The sequence below is a fragment of the Periplaneta americana genome, chromosome 6, assembly GCF_040183065.1.
Source record: "Periplaneta americana isolate PAMFEO1 chromosome 6, P.americana_PAMFEO1_priV1, whole genome shotgun sequence".
In the NCBI taxonomy this organism is placed as follows: domain Eukaryota; kingdom Metazoa; phylum Arthropoda; class Insecta; order Blattodea; family Blattidae; genus Periplaneta; species Periplaneta americana.
The window spans coordinates 116,267,976-116,292,925 of record NC_091122.1 but is presented as its reverse complement, the minus strand read 5'-3'; the positions used below and the strand labels follow the sequence as shown (position 1 = coordinate 116,292,925).

The 24,950-nt window shown below is 34.6% G+C and overlaps 1 protein-coding gene across 5 annotated transcripts in view; it reads left to right on the top strand.

Annotated features, from left to right (window-relative positions):
* The window catches only part of LOC138701656 (uncharacterized), a 38,863-nt gene extending 14,228 nt beyond the window's left edge, over positions 1-24,635 (top strand). For 3 of the 5 annotated variants that reach the window (XM_069828774.1, XM_069828773.1, XM_069828776.1), the window contains exons 6-10: positions 2,648-2,869; positions 6,459-7,010; positions 9,105-9,311; positions 12,366-12,489; positions 17,126-24,635. In XM_069828774.1, the coding sequence (XP_069684875.1) occupies positions 2,648-2,869; positions 6,459-7,010; positions 9,105-9,311; positions 12,366-12,489; positions 17,126-17,271 (1,251 nt within the window). In that variant the 3' untranslated portion in view covers positions 17,272-24,635. Of the gene's footprint in view, positions 1-2,647; positions 2,870-6,458; positions 7,011-9,104; positions 9,312-11,866; positions 11,971-12,365; positions 12,490-17,125 lie in introns of all 5 variants that reach the window. The other 2 variants (XR_011332656.1, XM_069828775.1) reach the window with 2 other exon arrangements.
* Positions 24,636-24,950: the final 315 nt, after the last annotated feature.

The following is a 24,950-nucleotide window of genomic DNA, read 5'->3' as shown; positions in this document are numbered from 1 at the left end:
CAAATCATAGCAAACTCTTCAACTCTCAGTATCAGAAAAAAATACATTTTTACATCACATCTCATTTAAGAGGTAAACTTCCATGAAATCAGCTTTTTGGATTTTTATATGCCCATAGATAACTGATGTTATTGATCAGCTTCTTGCCTTTTACAAATTTAACATCATTATTGTCTTTCAGAACCTTTGCATCAGTGCTAGAGTTAACCCTTAGTACGAAAATTTAATTTTATACTAAATGATCAGCCAAACGTAAGACTACTGTCTTTTTCATGGCCGATGTTAACAATTATTACAACAACCAAATATTACTGTCAGAGAGAGGAAAAAAAAATGCATTCATTGTTGATTTACAGGAAAAAAAATTGTTATTTAAGGTTTTGAAGCTGTTTGGAATAGAAGATGTTTGAATGAAAATCTTTCCTCCTTAACATCATATAAACTTATTCGTGTGCAGTAGTTATAAACTTCGAGCATATTTCAGTTACACGAGACGTTATTGGAATCATTTTGAATATTTTGCATGTTCTTATACAGTCTGATCTTTAAGTCGCTCCACAGTAGTGGAATAAGCGAGAACCTGCTACATACAAAGAGTATAGTGATAATCCTGGCATAACGTAAACAATCATTCACGAATGATAGCAAATCCCTTTTGATGTTGGGACAGTGGTGGATGGTTAAATTAATTTAGAGAAATCATTAAAAAATAGAGAGAATACCAAATAATAATCTTTCCATTTCAGATAAAATGCTGAAAATATCCCCCCCTCCCTGTTGAAGGCCTTGAAGGCTATAGTCTTTGCGAAATTATTCTCTCCCGAAAATGTCTCCTCACAAATTCATAACCCATTAAGAACAATTGCTGGGTAACTTTAGGCGCTAGACCCTGGACTCATCTCGGTAGCGTTATCACTTTCTTCTCACTCAGACACTAGATAACCACAGCATTTGATAAAGCGTTGTAAAATAACCAATTAAAAAAACATCATTGACACATATCATATATGACCGTAGCATTATTCTGTTAAATAAAACTATTTAGCAACTATTCTTCGTTAAATTTAACTGTAAAATAAATGGAAACAGAATATCGAAACAGTAAATTTCAGAACAATGGTTCTTTTTTAAAAAAAAATAGGGCCAATAATTCAGGATTCACACCACGTGCCTATTTTCTCTCAATTCACTTTCGTTTCTTCCACTACATACAGATATATATGACAGATTCTGGTCTTTTGAGAATTAGCATAATATAACAATTGAAGACATTATTACAAAAACAACCCTTGTCAGAATTGCTATTTTTCAGGAGAATAATAAAAAATAAAAGAATAACACATGTCAACTATTTCCGTTCAACTGGTATTTTATCCTTGTGTCTATTGCACTTGACATGGGCCGTTTTTGGAGCCTAAAAACATTTAAAATAGTAGCAAATGTGTTCTTAACTCAATTTAATTAAAAATGACGACTAGAGCTGTTTTTGTAATAATGTCTTCAATTGAAACCAGGTCTTCAACACAATGGCGCCGAATCTGCAACGATTTAGAGTAATGATTAATGAATATGCTTCTCGTGGTCGCAAAATTGGTTGTTCTATCAAAGAGTTTGGAAGCAAAAACAGGGAAATAACCTATATATACATATCCAAGTTTCCACTCTCCTGTACAGTTCTATCCTGCTCATATTTGGATTTGTATGTGTGAAGGTCCACATTCCATTCATTCCCTTCGTGCACACTGTTGAACACATGTAACTGATTTAAATTCTGCAAACCAGAGCAAACAACCAATGCATAATCTGTTCTCATTTCGTTTCTGTGCTTGTGTGGCACATGATGCAACAGTGGCCTCGCAAGTGTGGCAGAACCAATCTTGGAGAGATTTTCTATCGATTGCACTTTACGTTACAAAATTATAATGTGCAATTCTCGTGATATACACTGTTATTTATGTATACCTTTAGCCCGGACGCCCAGTTTTATTGAAAAATAAAATTACTCTTAGAAATATGATTGTAAAAAGTAATTAAATTAAATAAACATTATGAGAAATATAAAGAAATTTATACTATTACGGGATTGAATCTTCACGTACATATTTTTCTTTGGAATCGGATTTAGGACATGTGTTCATTAGTGCAATACACAAACTTCGATTATTATATTCGTATGATGGATAATCCCGTGTGTACACTATACTAGCACTGGTGTTTAGGGGGTTTTAAAATGTACGCACCTTAAAAACGACAGTGAGTAAATTAAATAAAACAAAAATAAACAATGTGCGAAATATAAATCAATTTATATTTGCGGGATTGAACCTTCACGTACCAGTACATATTTTTCTTAGGGATTATATGAAGGACAAATGTTCAGCAGAAAACAAAAGTAAGCAATACGTGAAATATAAATCAATTTATACTTGCGAGATTGAACCTTCATATACATATTTTTCGTAGGGATTAGAGGAAGGACATGTGTTCAGTAGTACATTACACAAACTTCGGCAGGTATCATATGATGCAAAATCTCATGTATGTACTGTACTAGCACTGGTGATGGATGATTTAAAGAATGTAAGTAATCTAAACACGACAGTGAATAAATTAATTTTTCTTCATTTCTTACTGTGTTTAACAACAGGTCCATCTCACACTATACTGCCTACAGCTAGAAGATGAGCATCCAACCAGTCGACCAAAAAATTTCACTGCTTTTCCTAGCATGATGTCAGATATGGACGCTCAACTTCAACACCTCAGCAAGCTCAGACAACAGATTGCTCAACAGGAGAAGTTGCTAGAAGCCATCAATATTGGCAGGAGAAGTCAGTTCTTACAGAACACATTTTCTCTCTCTGTGCAGGTATGAATAAAAGAAGATACATAACTCAGTTGCTGGGTAAAAGGATTTGTAACCATAGGGTTAGGGGTTCGACTCTTAGCATACCTTGTAGATTTGTAGAGTATTTCAGTTTCTCCATGACATTCTCATTGCACCATTTTGTTATTCACCATATTACAATCTTTTGTCTCTTTGTAGTTTGAAAATTACATCAAACACATTACCTAATTTCGTCAGAATAAATAAATAAATAAATAATATTATTATTATTATTATTATTATTAATCTAACCTTACCTTAAATTACAGGATGAAGAGTTCAATTGTTACCTTGTTACCTGACATTTCTATCATGTGCGAGTAAACAGAGGCAGTTTTGTTATCATCAAGGCCACTGAACTGGTATCCAGTTGGGTGTGTTTTTCTTTACATGTTGTGTTACTGCGTAATTAATTAGAAAGCACAGAATGAATCATCTTAAGAATTCCATTCGACAAAGTGTTTTATCTGGTTTATATGTGCTTACACAGCACGTGAAAGTTGAAAGATGACTTCAAGAAATATACCTTGGTGAAGAAAAATGACTTTGAGAAAAATTCTCTGATGACAAAGTTCCATGTTACACAGCTATTGATAAGATGGAAAGTGTTCAAAACAAGAAGTCTAAAAGTCAGTGTAATATCCTCACAGAAGAGTGTTTTCATTAGAACATTTCGTCAAGGAAATTGTTTCACTTTTTTTTTGCAGCAAACAAGAATTTCTTATGGTTTTGTACATACAGCTACGAAAGTATTAAAGGTGATACCATATAAAATTACTGTGCTGCAAGAACTACAATCCAGTGACCCTGTTTGTAGTCTACGATGTGCATGACAGAGAAGTTGTGAATAGCTCAGTAACTTGGAACTTTTTCATTATGGAATATGGAGTCTTTCTTGAAATCATCTTTTGACGTTCACATGATGACTGCATTAGTATGTAAAAGTAATCTTTCTGGATATTTAGAATCTTCAACTGGTTAATTTGATCTTCTGCATTTCTGGTGGTGTGGAAGAGAAGGCCTGATGGCCTTAACTTCACCAGAGTAAACAAATGAATAATAGTGACACAATATATAAGGAAAAATATACATTGCAGGATTGCAGTTGGCCTGGTAATTTCGTATGCAGGGTGATTCAGGACCTCTGCAATTAACTCTAGGATCGATAGATCTCGCAATGAGGATGATTTTTCGTAAAAAAAACCCCATGTTCTCTGATACCTCGTGTAGGAGCTATGCAACATGGAAAAAAAAGACAGGTTTTAGTGTCATTTACAGTTAATTATGAAATGAATTATTTATTTATTTCTTCAAGTACCCTTGTGGACAGGTTACAAGTGTCCTGTCATTTTGCTGCCTTGTTTGAATGGAGCGCTCTTCAGAACATGCTTACGCGCTCATGGAGGATGTATCTTTCACAATATGAGGGAACATGTGATTCAACATAACGTCCCAACGCACTTCAAACCTGGTTGTACGACCATATCTGAACAACATCTGTTTGGAGCAATGGATAAGGAAAGCCAGAACTGTTGCATGGCCAGCATGATCACCCAAGTTCATGCCCTTAATCTTTTTTTTTTTTTTTCTTTTGGGACATGTTTTCTTGGTTTTTTCAGTTCAAAATATTGTTATACGTGTAGTATGGAATGCAGAGTAAAAATAGAAAACATTTTCGACTCAAATTTTAGCAGGAAATGAATTTTTTCCTCTTCTGTAAAATTTAGAATTAGCATATTAAAAACCTTTTGCTCAGCTTATGTGTTTCTTTATGGAAGCTCTAACATCTTCATTCTGATGGTTTTCACATCTTTTTTTTTTTTTTTGCCATCATCTGGAGGTTTATCATATTTAATCTTTTCTTGAAACTTTTGCAAACGTCTGCGAATAATTTTATTATATAATTTAAACTGGCAGATTATATTTGGTTCAAAATGTCGTCGGATTTACCTATAGTTTTACAATGTCGAAATGATGTCTTAGAGCCATGCCATTCATCTGACCAAACTTTCTCAAGGGAGAACCAGAGTAACACTTGCACCAGTTGTTGTACGTTTGCACAGTCTCCCTTGGCTATATGATAAGGAACAGAGAATATTCATGGGAAAAAAAAAAGAACAGGATCTCATTACTATGTCCCAATACATTTCAGAAAAGTAAAGGAAGTTTTATGAAAACTGGAAAGGAAACGAATAAAATAATAACATACACCATTCATTTTTAGTGTTCAAAAGTAATTAATTTTGGTAATTATATTAATAGTTTGCATTGGTACCTTTGGAGTACAATGTGGAAAGAGAAACTTCCTAAAATACTCGAAAGGTTGTAACTTAAAATGTAAATTATATGCAGCTAACATGGTTAAGATGAGAAATTAACTTCCTGAAGAAAAAAAAAAAAAAAAATGTTTTTACATATAACTGTTCTGCTGCTTCTTAAAACTATTAGCAATATATGAAGAACAAAAAGAGTATTTGTGGAGTACAGGAGGGAGAGCCATTAATCCTTTCCATTGAAGGCTTTAAGGAACCAACCTGGACAAATATCCAATGTCCCATCCCTACCTTCCCGTGGTGCAGCTGTTAGTAAGCATAATTTTACAAGCTGAACCAAAAGGAGGGGCTACTCATCAATTAGCACTGGTGAGCTTGATGAGTTAATGACAAAATTTGGTATAATTTTTCTCTATTCAATACCTAATTCCCTCTTTACCTTTCCTATCCAGTCCTCTGACTGAACTCTTACTTTCTTCGACCCCGACGGCATTAGAGCATTCGAGGCCTAGGAGTTCATTTAACTTTCCTTCCTACCCTTTCTACTTTTCTGTCCCTAGTGCTGACTACTATGGCACTAAAATCGTCCTCCAGTGGCTTAAGGAGGGAAAACTGGTGATCAACAAGATCTCCCAACTAGGTCTAGTAGACTCATCAACCAACAGCAGATGTGGTCCTCAGACATTCTGGGGGTTGTGTGTGAAGTAGCCACCAAAACATTAAAATATGGTATTCACTTAAATCGGCTACAACTTGCCATTTAGCCAGACTTTATTGCCAAATGCCTGGCATTAGAAAACAACAACAATGTAAACAACTGTTGCAACCTTTTTGCATGTGAAAAAATACTGTTGTTTTTTTCATTTTATAAAATGCACTTTTCATGTTTTTTTTCAGTTCAACATATTGTTTATAAGAATGAGTACCATACTATGGAATGCAAAGAAAAGAAAAAGAAACATTTTGAAATAAATTTCTAGTAGGAATTCAATTTTTTCCTTTCCTCTAAAATTTAGAATTTGCATGTTAAAACCTTTTGGCCCACAGGTATTCAACTTATTTGTTTATTATTTTATTCATTCATTATTAATTAATTGAAATTTTTACTAATTAAGTCATTGATTTATTCACTTTATTTAGTTGTTTTTTAATGTAGTTATTTATTTAAAAATGTTTAATGTGAACAAAGGTAGGCTATTCCCTATATAATAACGAAATTCAGTGCTGGATAATAGATCCCATTGAACTATCATATGCTTGAATATTATATTAATTTCTTTGTTAATCTTTTTCAACAGGTGCGCCATGGCATTGAGGGTCGGTATATTCTTGGAATTGTTCTGGAAAGCAAAGATGACCAAGATTTCTGCCCTGAGTTGTGGTATTTACATATTTCAGTAGTGACAGATAAGACAACCATTATGGAAACAAACAAACTGGAACATAGAATACGAAAAGGTGTTTCTTTAAGAAGAAATTTGACTATAGCCATTTCACAACCTTTTTCCCAAGTTGATTTGTTTTGTAGTTTAATTACTGAAGTTTCTGAAGAAGGTGAGACAAACACTTGGGTAACGATTCCTATTGCAAGGACATCATTGGATGTGTCGTATTTCTTTTCATCTGTCCAGAACAGTGTATCCAACCTATCGGAGAATTTGCTGAAGATTGCACAGAGTTACATGACAGAAGGTGCCAAGAGACAGTTATGGGAAGTTGAGTCAAGACCTGCTGCATACAAATACGAGTTTAGAGTGAATTCAAAAGGTCAGACGGCTGATGATGTGTGGGCTATAGTTCTCAGAAACTGTGGACTTCTCGTCACCGATGAATCACTGGCAGGACCTCAGGCAAGTATGGATGAACAAATTAGTTGACATTAAGAAGTGATATTGTGAAAGGACAGAATCACGATAAAACGAGAAATCTGAAGTTACAGTAGCTACTATGAATGAATACTATATAGTGCTTTAAAACGTCTCTCTGCAGTGAACATGCTAAATTATATTAATAGGAAATAACAATATTCATTTACAACTCAAACGAAGTGAATTCTACTGAAACCTGACAAGCAAAGGCTAGAAAGAATAATAAACTTGGAGAAGGAATGATTTCACATGCAGAGGAATCATTGAATTCAGACAGGTTGTTGTGCATCGGTTTCCATTGCATCCTCTGGCTTGTTGTGAAGGCAGAGAAAAGGGGAAACAGGAGTGACTGGACAAAAGGGCTGAAGCTTATGGGTGGAGGATGATGTGATGTTGTGGTGAAGAAATGGGAAGACTGTTTTAAACGATAGTTGTTCATTAACAAAAAGAAAATATTAGATATTTTCCCGTGGTTCTGGGGTTTGTATTTTATGTGCCAACATTTCGTTCTTCAAAGTGGCTAACTCATATCTGTATTTTCTTCTGACTTGGGTTATCTCAGTAACTTTTAGCTCGTTTCTCATATCAGTACAAAATATTTATTTGTAAAGCAGCATTTGACAGCTCTTAGGAAATAAATTTCTGCTGCTGTTATTGAACTTCATTGTTTTTATATTACATATATTTTTTTTTTTATTTTAATGTACCGAAATACATATGATATTTCCATGCAGATATTCTGCGTCATTGTAAGATGAAAGAGGAGTGGAACAGAGAAAAATTCTCTCTGGCACTGGGATTTCAACCCGGGTTTTCAGCTCTACATGCTGATGCTTTATCCACTAAACCACACCGGATTCCTATCCCGTTTTCAGATCGAATCCTCTCAGTTTAAGTTCCACCTCTTGGGTTCCCTCTAGTGGCCTACCCTCTGCACTACGTCATAGATGTAGCCTATGAAAGTAGGACACTGTCCACATATGTGCGGAGGTGCACTCGTTATGAGTGACTAATTGGCCGGAATCCCAATGGAATAAGTGCCGTCTTAAATCACTAAGTGATTTTACGCATATCATATATTATATATTATTTTAATGTACCGAAGTACATATGATATTTCCATGCAGATATTCTGCGTCATCATAAGATGAAAGAGGAGTGGAGCGGAGAAAAATTCTGCATGGAAATATCATATGTACTTCGGTACATTAAAATAATATATAATATATGATATGCGTAAAATCATTTAGTGATTTAAGACGGTGCTTATTCCGTTGGATCCCAGCCAATCAGTCACTCATAACGAGTGCACCTCCGCACATATGTGTACATTGTCTTACTGTCATAGGCTACATCTATGACGTAATCCAGAGGGTAGGCCACTAGAGGGAACCCAAGAGGTGGAACTTAAACTGAGAGGATTCGATCCGACATCGGGATAGGAATCCGGTGTGGCTTAGTGGATAAAGCATCAGCACGGAGAGCTGAAAACCCGGGTTCAAATCCCGGTGCCGGAGAGAATTTTTCTCTGTTCCACTCCTCTTTCATCTTCATTGTTTTTATTGATTATCCAAATTTCATTAATTTATGTCTAATAGACGTGGTATTGTTTAATTTATCATCTATCTTGTAACTGAAATAATAAGCACAAATGAATGTAAGTTTTGCTAGAAAAATAGCCACGTTCATATCGACTTATATAATAGTGCCATTGTTGCACTTTGGAAATTTCATGGGATGTCCAACGTGCTGCAATTTTGTGGTAATCCAGAATGTCGTGCAGAATGTGGAGCACATTTTTGTGACTTACTCCGACTTCTGCTGTTAACTCACGCACAATCCATTGGCGGTCAATATGGAACATCAACAAAGATGGACACGCTGATGGTGTATGTCTCCTTCCAAACATTTGGCAAAAGGTGATAAATAAGGGGTGCGACTGTATTGAAGGTAGTAAATGTTGTACCCCTGTGAATAAAGCCATGTCAGAAATATCGAACTGTTGCCATTACATTTTATTCAACCTTTGTATGTTTACTGCAACATTAATCCCAATCATGTTATTGTGTCATTCAGGTCAGCAGAGGACGAGAACTTTGCGTCTATATAGGAGACTGTCCTGTCAAGATGTCGCTCAACTCGGACTGTAATATAATGGAACTGAAGTGTGATGATGTGGAATTGTTGCATCAAGTTAAAACTTCCATTGCGAAGCTTTTAGAACAAAATGGAAGCTTCCAAAAGCCTGTTTCAATCAACAAGATGGTATGGGAAAAGGCAAAGGTAACTTAATTTCAGTAGTAGATGTAGAGAACAAATATTTTCTTCATTCATTTATATTTAATCTTCCTTTATTCATCAATAAACTTAACAGAAGTTGCTAATGTAATACATATGTCAGAAGACTATGTTAAAAAGAACTAGCAACACACTTCCAACCCAATGCAGTAAAAAAAAAAACCATTAAAACGAGATTTACATACACATATAATGACTAATATACCATCATCAGCAGGCCAACTTGGCTGTTGATTGAATGACATATAATGGACTGAAAGGGTCTGGGTTCAAGACCAGGCAGAGGCGGAATATTTCATCTTGCCATAGCTTCCAGAACAGCTCCTATAAATTTAGCACAGGGACCTTCATAAGGAGAGTTGCCAGAGTATGGTGTGTACCATATCACTTCCTAGAGTGTATATCCAGGAAGAATGGAAGTTCTACTTGAATGGCATGTACTAGACTGAGTGCACTGGTGAAGGGGAGTCTGTAACTAACTTTTGCACTTGCATTTGCTCCCGTACCTTACCTTAATTTCTGAATAACCCATAATCTTTAGCAGAGGTTACTGTGTCGTTAACTGTGACTTTGTGAGCTCATCTACTTTCATATACAGTAGAACCTCGCTAATCCAGGCTAATATAATATATACATATATACATACTATGTATCAGAATAACTCATTGAATCATCATACCAAAAGCCATACTCTGCTATTAGCCACACAGAAAAAGAACACTGAATTGTCCAAAGTCCAAAGAAATAATGACGTGAAAATTCCTCTTTGTATCAGACCATATGGCCTAATACTTGTTCTGGAAGATGATAATACTTGGGTGGACATAAGTTGTCTGGATTAACTGAAATCACTTAAAAGAACATTAAAATGTATTAAAATTCCGCTTACAGCAACAAGACACTTCTATTATGCATACATTTAAAAGGCATAGATCTAATAATATACACATGTACATACGTAATAATTATGATGATGTGTTTGACAATTTTGCGTCACTTGAAATGCTTGTTGTAGAAATTTCATGGCTTAATAACAAACATGGCCAGTAAAATAATTTGGATTAATTAAATAATTAAATAAATAAATAAATAAATAACACATAAACTACAAACTACCACACAAATTCCATTTAATAGGTACATCATTGTTGACTTTCAGCTAATTTTAAAACCTCACATTCCCCATTTTTACACAAGGTTGTTTTGTTATTATTATTATTATTATTATTATTATTATTATTATTATTATTATTATTGTTATTACTTACTTATGGCTTTTAAGGAACCTGGAGGTTCATTGCCAACCTCACATAAGCCCGCCATAGGGCCCTATCCTGAGCAAGATTAATCCAGTCCCTACCATCATATCCCACCTCCCTCAAATCCATTTTAATATTATCCTCCCATCTACGTCTCGGCCTCCCCAAAGATCTTATTCCCTCCGGCCTCCCAACTAACACTCTATATGCATTTCTGGATTCGCCCATACGTGCTACATGCCCTGCCCATCTCAAACGTCTGGATTTAATGTTCCTAATTATGTCAGGTGAAGAATACAATGTTTGCAGTTCTGCGTTGTGTAACTTTCTCCATTCTCCTGTAACTTCATCCCACTTAGCCCCAAATATTTTCCTAAGAACCTTATTCTCAAATACCCTTAATCTCTGTTCCTCCCTCAAAGTGAGAGTCCAAGTTTCACATCCATACAGAACAACCGGTAAATAACTGTTTTATAAATTCTAACTTTCAGATTTTTTGACAGCAGACTAGATGACAAAAGCTTCCAACCGAATAATAACAGGCATTATTATTATTATTATTATTATTATTATTATTATTATTATTATTATTATAATTTCGAATTATTAGGGTCTGGATTAACGAGATTTACTGTAGTAACTCGTGAAAATATAAACTCTTAGTGGTGCTTGCCAAGTAACCTGAAATGCACAAGAATTCAGTTCTTCTGCACTCTAATTTAAGGACTCTAAAACTGTTTTCCAATCAAGTGGAAAAATTCGTTATTCATTCATTCTTTCACTGCAAACCCAGCATTCTCCAGTCTTTCCTATTTTCTGCATTCCTCTTTGTCTCTGTGTATGATCCATATTGTGCTGTATTAAATAAATTAATGCGCCTAGCAAACTATATATACCTCTGTTGAAGTTAATTGTATGTTCTCTTCTTCCCGTTTTGTTGAAGGTGTTATCTGCAGCAGTGATTTCTTAAATGTCTTGTTTGGTACAAGAGAGAAAATAATTGGCATATCATTATGCTTCAACAATGATTTGCCATCATTGCGGTTCAATTCTCACATTTCAAGTGGAAAATCTTTGTAGTAAATGAAAATGAAACGTTAGATAACCAAAATAAAACAATTAAAATTAGAAAGTGATCTCATGAAACTAAATTACTTTACTTTCTAAACTTTGAAATAAGTTTGAAGCAAAGACATCCACATAAAAAAATCACTGAATTTACCTCACAAAGATATGATGAATGTTTTAGAATCCATTTTTTCTTCTTGTCTTGGCCCACAGTATTCTCTTTGGGATCCATGGAAAACTGTTTCATAAGAAATCTTTTCGAGTCTCACTTGCTGCATCCAAGAGCACAGCATTCAGGCGTCGGAAATCCATAAAATGTGTGTATTTATTTAAAATACGAGTAGTATTATTCTTTGATATTTTGATATTCTGTTATTTTACACCTACTGCACCCCCCCTCCGTGTCTCTTGAGTTCTCTCTCCATCCCTCCATGTTCGCCCTCTCTCTCTGTTCTTCCACTTCCCTCTCTTTCTCCTTATCTCTCTTCCTTCTCTTCCACTCAGCCTGAATTCAATCCCTGACCATTCATGATGGAATTTGTGGTGGACAAAGCAGACGTTGTAGAGGTTTTTTTCGGGGCACTACCATTTCCTTCTATCATTCCACTAACATTCTCCATCTTCCCCTATCGTCTGCAATATTTAAAAATAAGCTGGATGAAGTCTTGAGTGCAATATGGGTTTCTGTTGCTGTTATATGGGGGCTTATCAGATGAGACTTGGCCCTGTCAAGGTTAGAACAGAATGGCCCACTCATCAGCGTCGGATTCACGAATGGCATCACCCAGGCCACCTGTTGGCATTTGGTCAATCATCATTTACATTTAGAGTGCACAGTAAGTCAATGTTAAGCCTAAGTGCATGGATCCAGTCTGGTTCTGCTCCTCGTGAAGCAAAGCAAAGTACACCCCAGCCCTGTTTCTCCCCTACTCTTCTTCCCTCCCTCTCGCTATCCCACTCTTTCTTCCTTTCATACATCTGTCTCCAGGTAATGACATCCTGTTATGATTACAATTTACTTGCAAGTAAAACACCCTATCATTATTGCTTGGTCAGATAGCGACCTGTGTGAACAACTGAGATTTCTTTCGGAAAACGTGTTATATGTCTTTACGTGTTAAATTTTATATTACCTTGTTAACATGTTTCGGCCTGCTATTGGCCATCTTCATAACTGGTTGTTGTTGGCGCCTTTTGTTTTGTTTCCTGTGGGGGTGTGTTTGTGTAGTGTAATGTGAAGTCAAAGAGTGTGTGTGTTCTGAAATTGAGTTGTGTATCGAGAATTTCATTTGGATGTGTTTCTGTGTGTCTGTATATTTCGTATTGTTCTAGTGTGTTTAGTTTTTGGCTTTTTGGTTGGATGTGTAGAATTTCCATGTCTGTGTTGATGTCTCTGTAGGTGTGGTTAGCATTTGTGATGTGTTCTGCATATGTGGAAGTGTTTTGTAATTTTGTTATGGCTGTGATGTGTTCTTTGTAACTCTGTAACACGTGAAAGACACATAGTACGTTTTTCGAAGTGATATAGTGTTAAAAGTTGTGTAATCAAGATGTATAATGGAGATTTCTTTGTTTATTTAGTTGCATTCTGTATTATGAATTACAGTTGTATCTGGTTTTATGTCTCTTGTTTATGGGTGAAAATGTAATATTCAATAGTAAAACCAATATACAAAAAGGGAGATAAATGTACTATTGCTAATTACAGACCCATATCATTATTAACAACATTTTCAAAAGTGTTTGAGAAAGTTATGTATAATAGATTATATCATTGCCTGGAGTCCAACAATATATTAGTTTTAGAACAGTTTGGATTTAGAAAACAAAAATCGACAGAGAATGCTGCTTTTAGTTTGGTGGATGAAATACTAAATTCATTAAATTCGAAACTACATGTAGGTGGGATTTTTTGTGACTTGGCTAAAGCATTTGATTGTGTAGACCATAGTATATTAGTAAAAAAATTTAAGTTTTATGGTATTAAAGATGAGATGTTGGGTTGGTTTACATCGTACTTATCAAATAGAAAACAAAAAGTAGAAATAAATGTACCAAATAGTCATAAAGTTACTTATTCAGAATTTAGAAATATTAAACATGGTGTTCCGCAGGGGTCAATTTTAGGTCCATTGTTGTTTCTAGTTTATATTAATGATTTAGCCTTGACCATAAACAATTTATCTAAAGTAATTTTATTTGCAGATGATACAAGTGTAATTATTTCAAGCAAACAATACGATCATTTTATAAACACTTCTAATACAGTGCTGAATCTAATGAATGAATGGTTCCATGCAAATAAACTAGCACTTAATGTTGATAAAACCAGTGCAGTCAAATTTAGTACACACAATAGTGCTCAGGTTTCCTACAGTATTCGATTAAATGGAACTCATCTCAAAGAATCTATAAGCACAAAGTTTCTTGGTTTAGAATTGGATAATCACTTGAACTGGAAAACGCATATAGAATGTATTACTCGTAAGTTGAGCTCTGCCTGTTATGCATTAAGATCCTTATCTACTATTGGTGATATAAACTTACTTAAAATGTCATACTTTGCATATTTTCACTCTGTAATGAAATATGGATTAATATTCTGGGGTAACTCGTCTGAAGCTAAACACGTTTTTGTTTTACAAAAGAAAGCTATAAGAAATAACAGTCTTCAATGCACTGCCTAATTATCTTAAAGATTTGAAGAACAACGAGAAAAGGTTCAGAAAAGAATTAACCAAATTTCTACATACTCATACCTTCTACACAATTGATGAATTGTTTATGCTTGTGAACTGAATTATTCTACTTAAATGACATGTACAATTTTATATAGCTCAACTAAAATATGTTTTTATATTGACTTAATCTGTTTACTATGTATTGTATTTTTTGTTTAGCATAACTGATGAATTGTATGTACTGAAAATTGAATAGTATACTGTATAGGTCAACTGATGAATTGTTTAAGCTTATAAATTGAATTAATCTACTTCATATGAATTGTATAGCTTAACGAAAATAAGTTTGTAAATTGAACTAATTTGATTGTATATGTTTGTATAGTTTGGCTGATGAATTGTATATGTTCTTAAAATGATTACTAGTCTGTGTAGCTCTACTGATGAATTGTATATAGACCTACTGTAAATTGAATGGTAATATATATAGCTCAACTGATGAATTGTTTATGATTATAAATTGAATTAATTTACTTGATATTAATTGCACAAATTTGTATAGCTTAATGAAAGTATGCTACTTTGTATTGTATATATTTGTATAGTTTTGGCCGATGAATTGTATATGCTTTAAATTGAATAGTAATCTATATAGCTCTACTGATAAATTGTTTGTGTTTGTAATTTGAAGTAGTTTGCATGATATGTATTATCAATTTCTGTATATCACAACTGGTTGAATTGTTTATGCCTTAAATTTAATTAAATTGTTTTGTATTATAATATAGCTCAACTTATGAATGATCGTTTGCGTTTGTAAATTTAATAATCTGATTGGCTATGTATTGTATACTTTTAGTAGAGCCATCGATGTAGCTCAGTCGACAGACTCGCTGGGCTGCTGATCCGGAGCTGCGTTCGGGCTTGGGTTGGATCCCCCTTTGGACTTTGGTTTCTTCGGAGGTTTTCCCCAGCCGTGGGACTGAAGCCGGATGGTCTATGGCGAGTCCTTGGCATCAACCCCTTTGATTTGATTACCCCCTTTGATTTGATTACCTGGTTGGGTTTTTCCGAGGTTTCCCCCACCGAAAAGGCAAATGCCGGGTAATATTTTGGCGAATCCTCGGACCTCATCTCATCTCACTACATCTCGCCAAAATGTAAAAAAAATGTAAAAAAATTGTACAAAATTGTAAAAATTGTAGAAAATTACTAAATTGTAAAACTATAAAAATTTGTAAAAATTGTAATTGTAATATAGTAAAATGTTGACATGTTCCACATCTGAAAGCTTCATTGCTCATGTAAGATCTATGGAATAAAATAAATGAATGAATGAATGAATGAAAACTGTTCTGTCAATGAAACGAAAGTTAGAAATGATTGGAAAATTCGAAAAGGGAGAATCAGCTATTAAACTGGGGGCAGACTGTAAGAATGAACAGCAATTCGTGAATATTTTCTATTAAATTTAATTACTGGTGTTTTTTGAAAATCCGTACAACTTCTCACATTCAGTAATCGGGAGTTCACTGTATTTCAAAACATACAAAGTAGCTACATATGGTGAAAATATAATTGACTCGATTTATAGATTAATATTAAAGGAGAAAAATTCGCTCCGGTGCCAGGGATCGAACCCGGGTCCTTGGTTCTATGTAACAAGCGCTCTCACCATTGAGCTACGCCGAAGATCAATCCACATCATCAGATTGAACCCCTCTCCTCAAGTGTTTTTCCCTTTGTGGCCTGACTCCAAGGTGGGCATGTATGTTGACATTTTATAGTAAGTCAACTGCCATTATACAAGGAATGCACTCAGGTAAGTGACTTGGTGGCCGGGATTCCACAGTAATATGCACAGTGTTGTGGATTGAACTTCGGCATAGCTCAATGGTGAGAGCGCTTGGTATGTAGAACCAAGGACCGGGGTTCGATCCCCAGCACCGGAGCGAATTTTTCTCCTCTAATATTAATTGTTACCATAACAGATGTATTCTGTAGGACCAAAAAATAAAAAATAATAATCTTTACGTAGATTCGATTTATAGAGTTTGAAATTGGTGTATCATGCTAACAATGAGTAATTCATATGTGCTCGGTTTTAGTTTTTCTACAGTTTGCAGAACTGTTAAACAAGTCGAGTTTTCAATGCTGAAGCATGAGTTTTAAATTGGTGATATTTCTGCTGGCAAATTCCCTGTGGTGGTTAAGTGGACAAATCTTCGTGGTCTGGGTTCGAGTCAGTGACATTTGTGATGGACAAGGTTGCAGTTGGAGTTTTTCTCAGAGTTATCCTGTTTTCCCACATTAGACATCTACATCATTCCATCAACATCTCTCCATTCTGTCATCACTCCATAGCATTCCCTGAATGCCACTGGTGATGCATGGAGGATGCTGGCCTAGGGACGGGTGGGTTGTCTTCTTGGAACCTGGGTATGCAGCGAACCTTAGTGTAGTCAGCTGATGTGGATTTGGAAATGTGTCTCGGTTGAGGGTTAGCACAGTAGATCTTAAATGGCCACAGTGCTGGATCATAGTGCCCCACCCTCCTTGAATTCAATTCAGTTCAATTCTGCTGACAAATAACAACAAAGGATATTATAAATGAGATTGATAAGTTAAGTTGGCTCTTCTAAAATTAATAAATAAATCACGTTTTTGTTAATTTTTTCTAATATATAACTTTTTGTTTATTTTTAAGGTGATTCTATAGATCATTTAACTGCAATTTTAGGTAATTGAAATTTGAAAATGATTTTGTGTATATGTGACATATTTTTTGCAGATGCTGAAGGCAGGCGTGCAGCTGGAAAACGCGAATTTTCAACTGTTAAGAGACGAGTGGAGAGAGACTGTGGCACAGCATCTCCCACTTTGTTGATCTCCCACTTGGGATTCTTTGAAGGTGAAGACGTAGAGGGATCAGGCTAATTTTTCTACTCTTCAAGGCAATTTTCATGAAGAAATTTTCGAAGATCGAAAATTCTGATATCACAGTAAAATAGAAAAATTATCTCTGGTGTAGAGAGGGAAAAAAGTACAATTGTAGGATAAATTGAACTCTGTAATGTATAGACAAAGGAGCTTCAGAGTCTAAAAAGTGGCATCTTAGTCGCCTAAAATAGACTCTTAAACTGTGCTATTTAAGTTCTATAAAATATGAAATAAACAGTAATTATTTACTAAAGAATGGCACTTTCATTTCATTTCATTTACTATATTCCATAGATCTTACATTAGCAATGGTGCTTTAAGATGTGGAACAAGTCAAAATTATACAAGATTACAATCACAATTTTTACAATTTTCTTTACAATTTCAATTTTTTACAATTTTTTGGCGAGATGTAGCGAGCCCGAGGATTCACCATCAGATTACCTGGCATTTGCCTTATGGTTGGGGAAAACCTCGGAAAAAATCCAACCAGGTAATCAGACCAAATGGGGTTGAAGTGAAGTGAGGCTGAGGATTCGCCGTAGACCACCTGGCATCAGTCCCACATTTATTTAATGGACAGTTTTAGGATTAAAACGAAACCACACTTTTCATATTTTATATGCATATGTACAGCTGTCAAAAAAAAAAAAGTGGCCGCACTCGTGAACAGCGAATATTTTCAAAGCCCACTTCGGGTCGCGGCAATGTTACACGATGCATGTGCTTGTACAAGCAGTTCCCGAACTATGAAAGTGTTCCATGTCTGCGCCTCGTAGGCCAGCGGTAGAGTGCTTATTTAATGATTCAAAGGTTGTGGGTTCGGGCCTTCTTCAAGTTTTCATTTTATTTTTTAATCGTTCTTTAGCGATGTAAATGCTATTCAAATTATCATTTATATCCAGTTATCGTTCTTTATGGATATCACATTATTTATATTTTGTTATCGTTCTTTAGAGATATGAATAAAATTCAAGTCATCATTTGTATTCTGTTATCGTTTTATAACAATATGAATAACAATTATTATTATTGTAACTCCAATGGTGGTTAGCCCTATTTTACATATGTATGTTAGGACTATAGTTTCATACACAAAAAAGATGAGCATAAAGAGAAATAGAAAAGAAAATTAAATTAGCTTACGAGATGTAAACAAAACATAAACAAACCGTAAATTAGGCATTGCGATTGCAAAATAAATATCAGGTATCAATTTGAAACATACGAAAACATTAACAACGCACATACGTAACACTTCTATAACACAAATACGCAGCTTTCCGTACCATACATCATAAATTAATACACAATAGTCACACAAACACAATCAAACTATAATTACGACATTGCGACGACATCAAGCATCACATAACTGACTCACATACATAACAAATCAAGCATCCGTTACAACACATACACTTCAACATAGTAACCACACTTTTAAAAGTTACAAATTTGGCTCCAAGAAGAATAAATAGGACACTGTTACTAATTACTATTCTTCTACAATTTCTTAAATACATCTGTAATAAATCTGTGAAATTCCGATATGAATAATATTCACGTTTTTTATATTGTTATCGTTCTTTAGCGATATAGATAATATTCAAGTTATAATTTATATTCTGTTTTCCTTCATTAGCATTATAAAATAATATTCAAGTTATTTATATTGTTATTGTTCTTTCGCAATATAAATAATCTCTATTTTATGTAAGTAATTATTATAACACAAATAACCATCTTTCTTTGTAAAATAGGTTATTTTATTTCGATAATTAAATAAGTATTATATAATATCTTATATTAATTAAACAAACCGATATTTATCATTTATATTCTGTTATCGTTCTTTAGTGATACTGTATAAATAATATTCAAGTTATTTATATTGTAATCGTTCTTTAGCGATATAAATAACATAAATTTAATATTAGGTTTGGAAAAATCCAGTTGAATAATACTGGTATTAGTTTTTCTTTTTGTATTATTACATTATACTATCTTGAACCACAATAAAATGAAAAGGAGTAACGAGGAATTGAACCTGAGACGTTGACATCTAAATTCCGACGTTCGTCCGCTGAGCTACGAGGGCAAAAGTGTGGAAACATTTTCGGAAAAATTGGCCCAATCACACTCTAAGATTTTCTGATGATTCGTAGAAGCTAGTCCAGGATGTGGGGGGCAAAGGCTAATTGAGATTTCCCAGTCTCTGATCGGGTCAAACATCCTGATAGAATTAATATTTAACCCTTGCCGTGACTTTCGGTGAAGTCCGGAGGGCCCAATTAGTCAAATCCACTCTCCTCATCTCCACGCTTGGGTCCCCTGGAATTTAATAAGATGCGAAAGAGATAGTGGTATGCGGAAAGCAACGGGATGTTACCGCATTTAGGCCTATCCTTCCCAAGAAAAACTGCAAACATGAACAAAGGAAGCTTTTAATAGAAGAAGAAGGATATTCTGCGGACCTCTGGAAAAAAACTAAGGAAGAGACTAGTGAAGTACTTTGTGCGGAGTGTGGCATTGTATGGGGAAAGAACATGGACATTACGACGAAATGAAGAGAAACGAATTGAAGCATTTGAAATGTGGATGTGGTGAAGAACGGTGCGTGTGAAGTGGACAGACAGAATAAGAAATAAAATTGTGTTTGAAAAAGTGAGTGAAGAAAGAATGATGCTGAAACTGATTAGAAAGAGAAAAAGGAATTGGTTGGGTCTCTGGTTGAAAAGAATAATAGACGACATTAGGATATGTGGATCATATGCGGAGACTAAGAGGAAGGCAGAAAATAGGAAAGATTGGAGATTGCTGGGTTTGCAGTGAAAGACCTGCCCATGGACAGAACACTTATGTATGTATGTTCAGAATGCCTGGAATATCGTGTCTAAGAACAGTCGCTATTTGCAAAGACTAGTCAATTCCATGCCCATTCGACTCCAAGATGATCGAGATAAGAGGAAGATAGACTAAATATTGAATTGTGGCTTTTTGTTTTGTTTTTTGAACGCTTAATTGTTTGAATGTTTTAAGGCCGACGCCAGTAAATTAGTTTTGTTTATGCCACGAAAGATATTTTATTGAGAATGAAATCTTTTTTCTTTCCATTTGCAGCCACAATATCATAATGATAAAGTCATGGCATAATATATTAATAAACCTGATGTTAATTACTAAAATAATCGTAAAAGAGAAAGGAGCCATTATGTATAGTTTGTCTCTCTCAAAAACAGAACATAAAAAGCACGAGGTTGTAGTCGAACGCAGGACCTCATGAATAAGAGGCCTGAACACTACCATTACACTATCGAATCACAGAGGGAATACTTCAATTATAACTGTAGATATCAGGCAACGTGGTCCAACAACATGTAACATCGCCTGTCTCCGAATTATAGCGAAGATACCCGAAGGGAACATTGTTTCAGGAGAGCGGCCACTTTTTCTTTTGACAGCTGTACATATGCATACACAAAATGAAGACACTCTTGTATTTAAGTTAGTGCTTTTCATTCGTCAATCACACTTCCATAGTTTGCTTCGCTGTAGATGATAAGAATATTTTCAAAATTATCCATCGAAAAGTTACAGTATTTATCACATATAATTAATTTATAAGCCGAAAAAGTGCATATGTACATATGCATATACAAAATGAAGACACTCTTGTATTTAAGTTAATGCTTTTCATTCGTTAATCACACTTCCATAGTTTGCTTCGCTGTAGATGATAAGAATATTTTCAAAATTATCCATCGAAAAATTACAGTATTTATCACTTATAATTAATTTATAAGCCGAAAAAGAGCATTCTACATTGACTGAAGAAATGGTGCAACATTCTAGATTTGGAACGAGACAAACTGGTAATTCAGTTTCAGCTTCGTTATTCCCTTCCTTTAAAATGTTAGTGGCAGTGAGTAAAATCTTCAATCCAATGTTTTTTTGCATATCCCACTTGTATTCCACTCTTTCTCCAGAGTTCCAGGTGATTCAGAAAGCTTCTGTTTTTTCTACATTCAGTAGCTCATGTAAAATGGGATTTGATAATCATCAACTCAGTATGAACACTATAGTCGTTTAAAATTTTCTTGACTTCGGATATACAAAGTGCATCATCCTCAAAGGTTGCCGTTTTTTCACTAGATATCTGAAAGAAAATGTTAGAAATACGTTTAAATATTTGTAAAATTTTATTTGTTTTAAAAATTCTAACAAGTATTTAATTAATTTGCAAGTAACAGAACACACTGATGCCGTTATGCTATGCTGCTCCCCACCCCTATCATGTGGTAGCTAATAGGTTATGTCTAGGGGGCGAATGTTGATGAAAAGTAATCTTATTTTTCACATTAGGACGATGCCTATTAATATAGATATCCTTTCTATGTTAATATCAACGTAAAAAAGTAATTTCTTATATTGCACTTTTTTGAGGTTTTTGAACTAATAGGTCATTTTTATGTTTTTTTCGGCATTTTTTGGTCATTTTTAATACTTTGAAGAACTTTTAGATCATTTGGAATGCATTTTACATTCTTCTTTACTGATAGGCCTCTTAAATCATTTTCTAACCAAATAGGTCGGTAGTAATTACCTATTGAATAAGTGAATAACAGTGAAGTTTGAGTGTTATAGTTTGGAACAGACTCTAAAGTCCATCCCTCATTCCACTGAAAGCTTTACTTCACACAACGGAAGTAATATAAAATGCTTGACAGCAGCTTAGTTTAAGTGAGGACTTTGACTGCTACTGTTCTTTTGTCAGTACGAGGGTGTCTTTAGAATTTATGTCTGGAAGGGGGGAAACTTTCACCATGTTCTGGACAGGAAGTTGTGTCCTCAGCATGTTTCGGAAGGGATGTCTACTGTACTGGACAGTATTTTTAACACAAAGATTGCAAGAATGCATGCTGCGCCCATACTCCCTCATCTGAAAGATCTGGTAACAAAAGTGAAGTGCGGAAGGAGAAGACGGAGAATGAAGGCACTGACATGGACCACCCCTGATTGAAACACATTGTAAACCCTCAAAGTCTATGGTTTTCCCTTAAAACATTCATTTTGTTGCATGTTCTTTTCCTTTATTTTAGCCAAATTCCAGGAAGTTGCCTTCACTCTTAGAAATTTGCAGGGCATTCATTGAAACAGGATGACTAATTTTTAAGAAGTTATGGCGCGGAAGGAGGAGGAGACTGAGAATGAAGGCACTGACATGGACCACTCCTGATTGAAAAACATTGTAAACCCTCATTAAAATCTATATTTGTCCCTTAAAACATTAGTTTTGTTGCATGTTCTTTTCCTTTAGTTTAGCCAAATTCCAGAAAGTTGCCTCCACTCTCCGAGATTTGCAGGGCATTCATTGACACAAGGTAACTAATTTTTAAGAAGTTATGGTGCGAATACGGTGAACAATATTTAAATGTCATTTTCTTTTAATTTCAATGTAATTTTTTTTATTAGTTTAAGGGCATTTTAATGATCATTTTAAGTAGATTTTTAGGTCATCAACATCCGCCCCCTAGACTTATGTCCATTTTTGGCATTCCCCTTCAAAATTCTGTAAAGTTTCTTCAGTGGAACAGCGGAACTCACAGTGAGACAAATGGCCAATAGGCTTGGAACTTACATATTCAGAACTTCTCAGCTCTAAATTCCCTTGCAAGGATGCATTTTCGCGTACCTTTTAAATATTTCTCCTCCCATTTTTCCCATTGACATTAAGTTGTTGCTTCAGCCAAAGTTATGGGTGAACTATTCTCCATAGTTGATATAGAACATTCACACTTCCTTGACTTGAAAAGCAACTGTGATGCTGTATTGAAAGTAAATTACGCAGTATCAAAGGCGTTAAAAGTGCGCAAAGACCATCCAGGAGTTATCCAACATAAAATTACATTTAGTGAGATAGAGTTATGGAAGAATGTCAGTATTCTCTAAAAAGGAACGTGTCAGAAGAAGAGAAAGAAAAGAACTGACTGGACTGTTGAATTTCTTACCTGAAAGTGGTAGAGAATATTACCGAAGTATTCTGGATATTTGACTACTTTATGAAATAAAATGTAACCTTAGTTTTTGTTGTGTTGTTGTAAGTACCAATATAATTTTCTTTTGAATAGTTCTAAGTAGCAAGACACATAAGACGTTTCTTTCATTAATTTTTTTTCTGTATAAAATAATTGTTTTATAACTGAAAACCACAGACATCAATAGGTACATGTCTAGGTTACCATCATAATTTTTGTAACGAAGTGTTGCTGTATTATTTCATGACGTATGAAGTCTTATTGCTATCTTGAAAAAAAAATAGTAAAAGACACTTAGAACATTTGGAATTTCAACTTTTCATATCGTTGTTGTTCCTGCAATAACTCCTATGTGACATATTTATCGATTTTCAGATTTTTGCTGTATTAAATAACTTAAATAGTGATACAGCAAATAATAAAATCTCCTTTATGTAATTATATGTCTTTGTTTCGAAAATGTAAGAATTCACAGTCTTTTATGTACGGCTGCCATAGGATGAATAAATGTGTTTTTTCTTCCTACTGAAAAATTTTATATTTTGCACATAGTAGTTATTACAGGAACAACGACGATATATTATAAATGTGTGTTAGAACTATGAATAATTTATTCGGGATTAATGGAACTAATTAATAATATTATTAGCATAGAGAAGAAAAATCCAATCATTGAGTATAAAAAATAACTTGTTATTTGATACGCGTAGTGTTATCTAAAACATTTATTTCTGATCGCATTCACTGGGAAAGTCTGAAAACACGTATTTGTTGTAGTGTTATTCCTTCTGCCTTAGCTACCAGCGTAGCTCAGTCGGCTAAGGCACTTACCTGCCAATCTGGAGTTGCGCTTGGGCTTGAATTCGATTCCTGCTTGGGCTGATTACCTAGTTGGGTTTTTTCTGAGGTTTTCCCCAACTGTAAGGCGAATATCAGGTAATCTATGGCGAATCCTCGGCCTCATCTCACCAAATATCATCTCGCTATCACCAATCCCATCGACGCTAAATAACCTAGTAGTTGATACAGTGTCGTTAAATAACCAACAAAAAATTCCTTCCTTCGTCTTCCTTAATTTTTCTCACATGAATAACTGTTTCATGTGAATTTGTGAGTCTGCATATGTTCGATTCGGATGTGTGTTGGTATGTGTATGCTTGTTGAGTAGAATAAAAGAAATCGAATGTAAAATATAATGTAAGAATGTGGTAGTGTAACTGATGCCATAGAATGTACAAAATATGTAATGAGAAAGTATGTGTCATCTCTGTTTGTTGTACTTATTTTTTATATTTTGAAAATACAGATTTAATTTTTGTCTTATGTTTTCACTTTTTTTGTTTCGTCTTTCTTTCAGCAACCCTTCTCATTCTTATATTTCATTCCTGTGACTTATGTCTTTCTTTCTTAAGTGCAGAAGCAAAATATCAAACAGTGATTAATATGATGATTCCAGATCTTCTTTTAACTACGGAAACAGTGGGATGATACCGAGGTAACTTAATTGGAGAAATGATGAATGGAAACTGAAATAATGAGGAATATACCTGTCCAAATTTGTACACCAAAATCTTACATCGTCTACCTGGTGTCGAACGCCGAATTTCATTGGCGAAAATTCAGTCAACTGACCACACT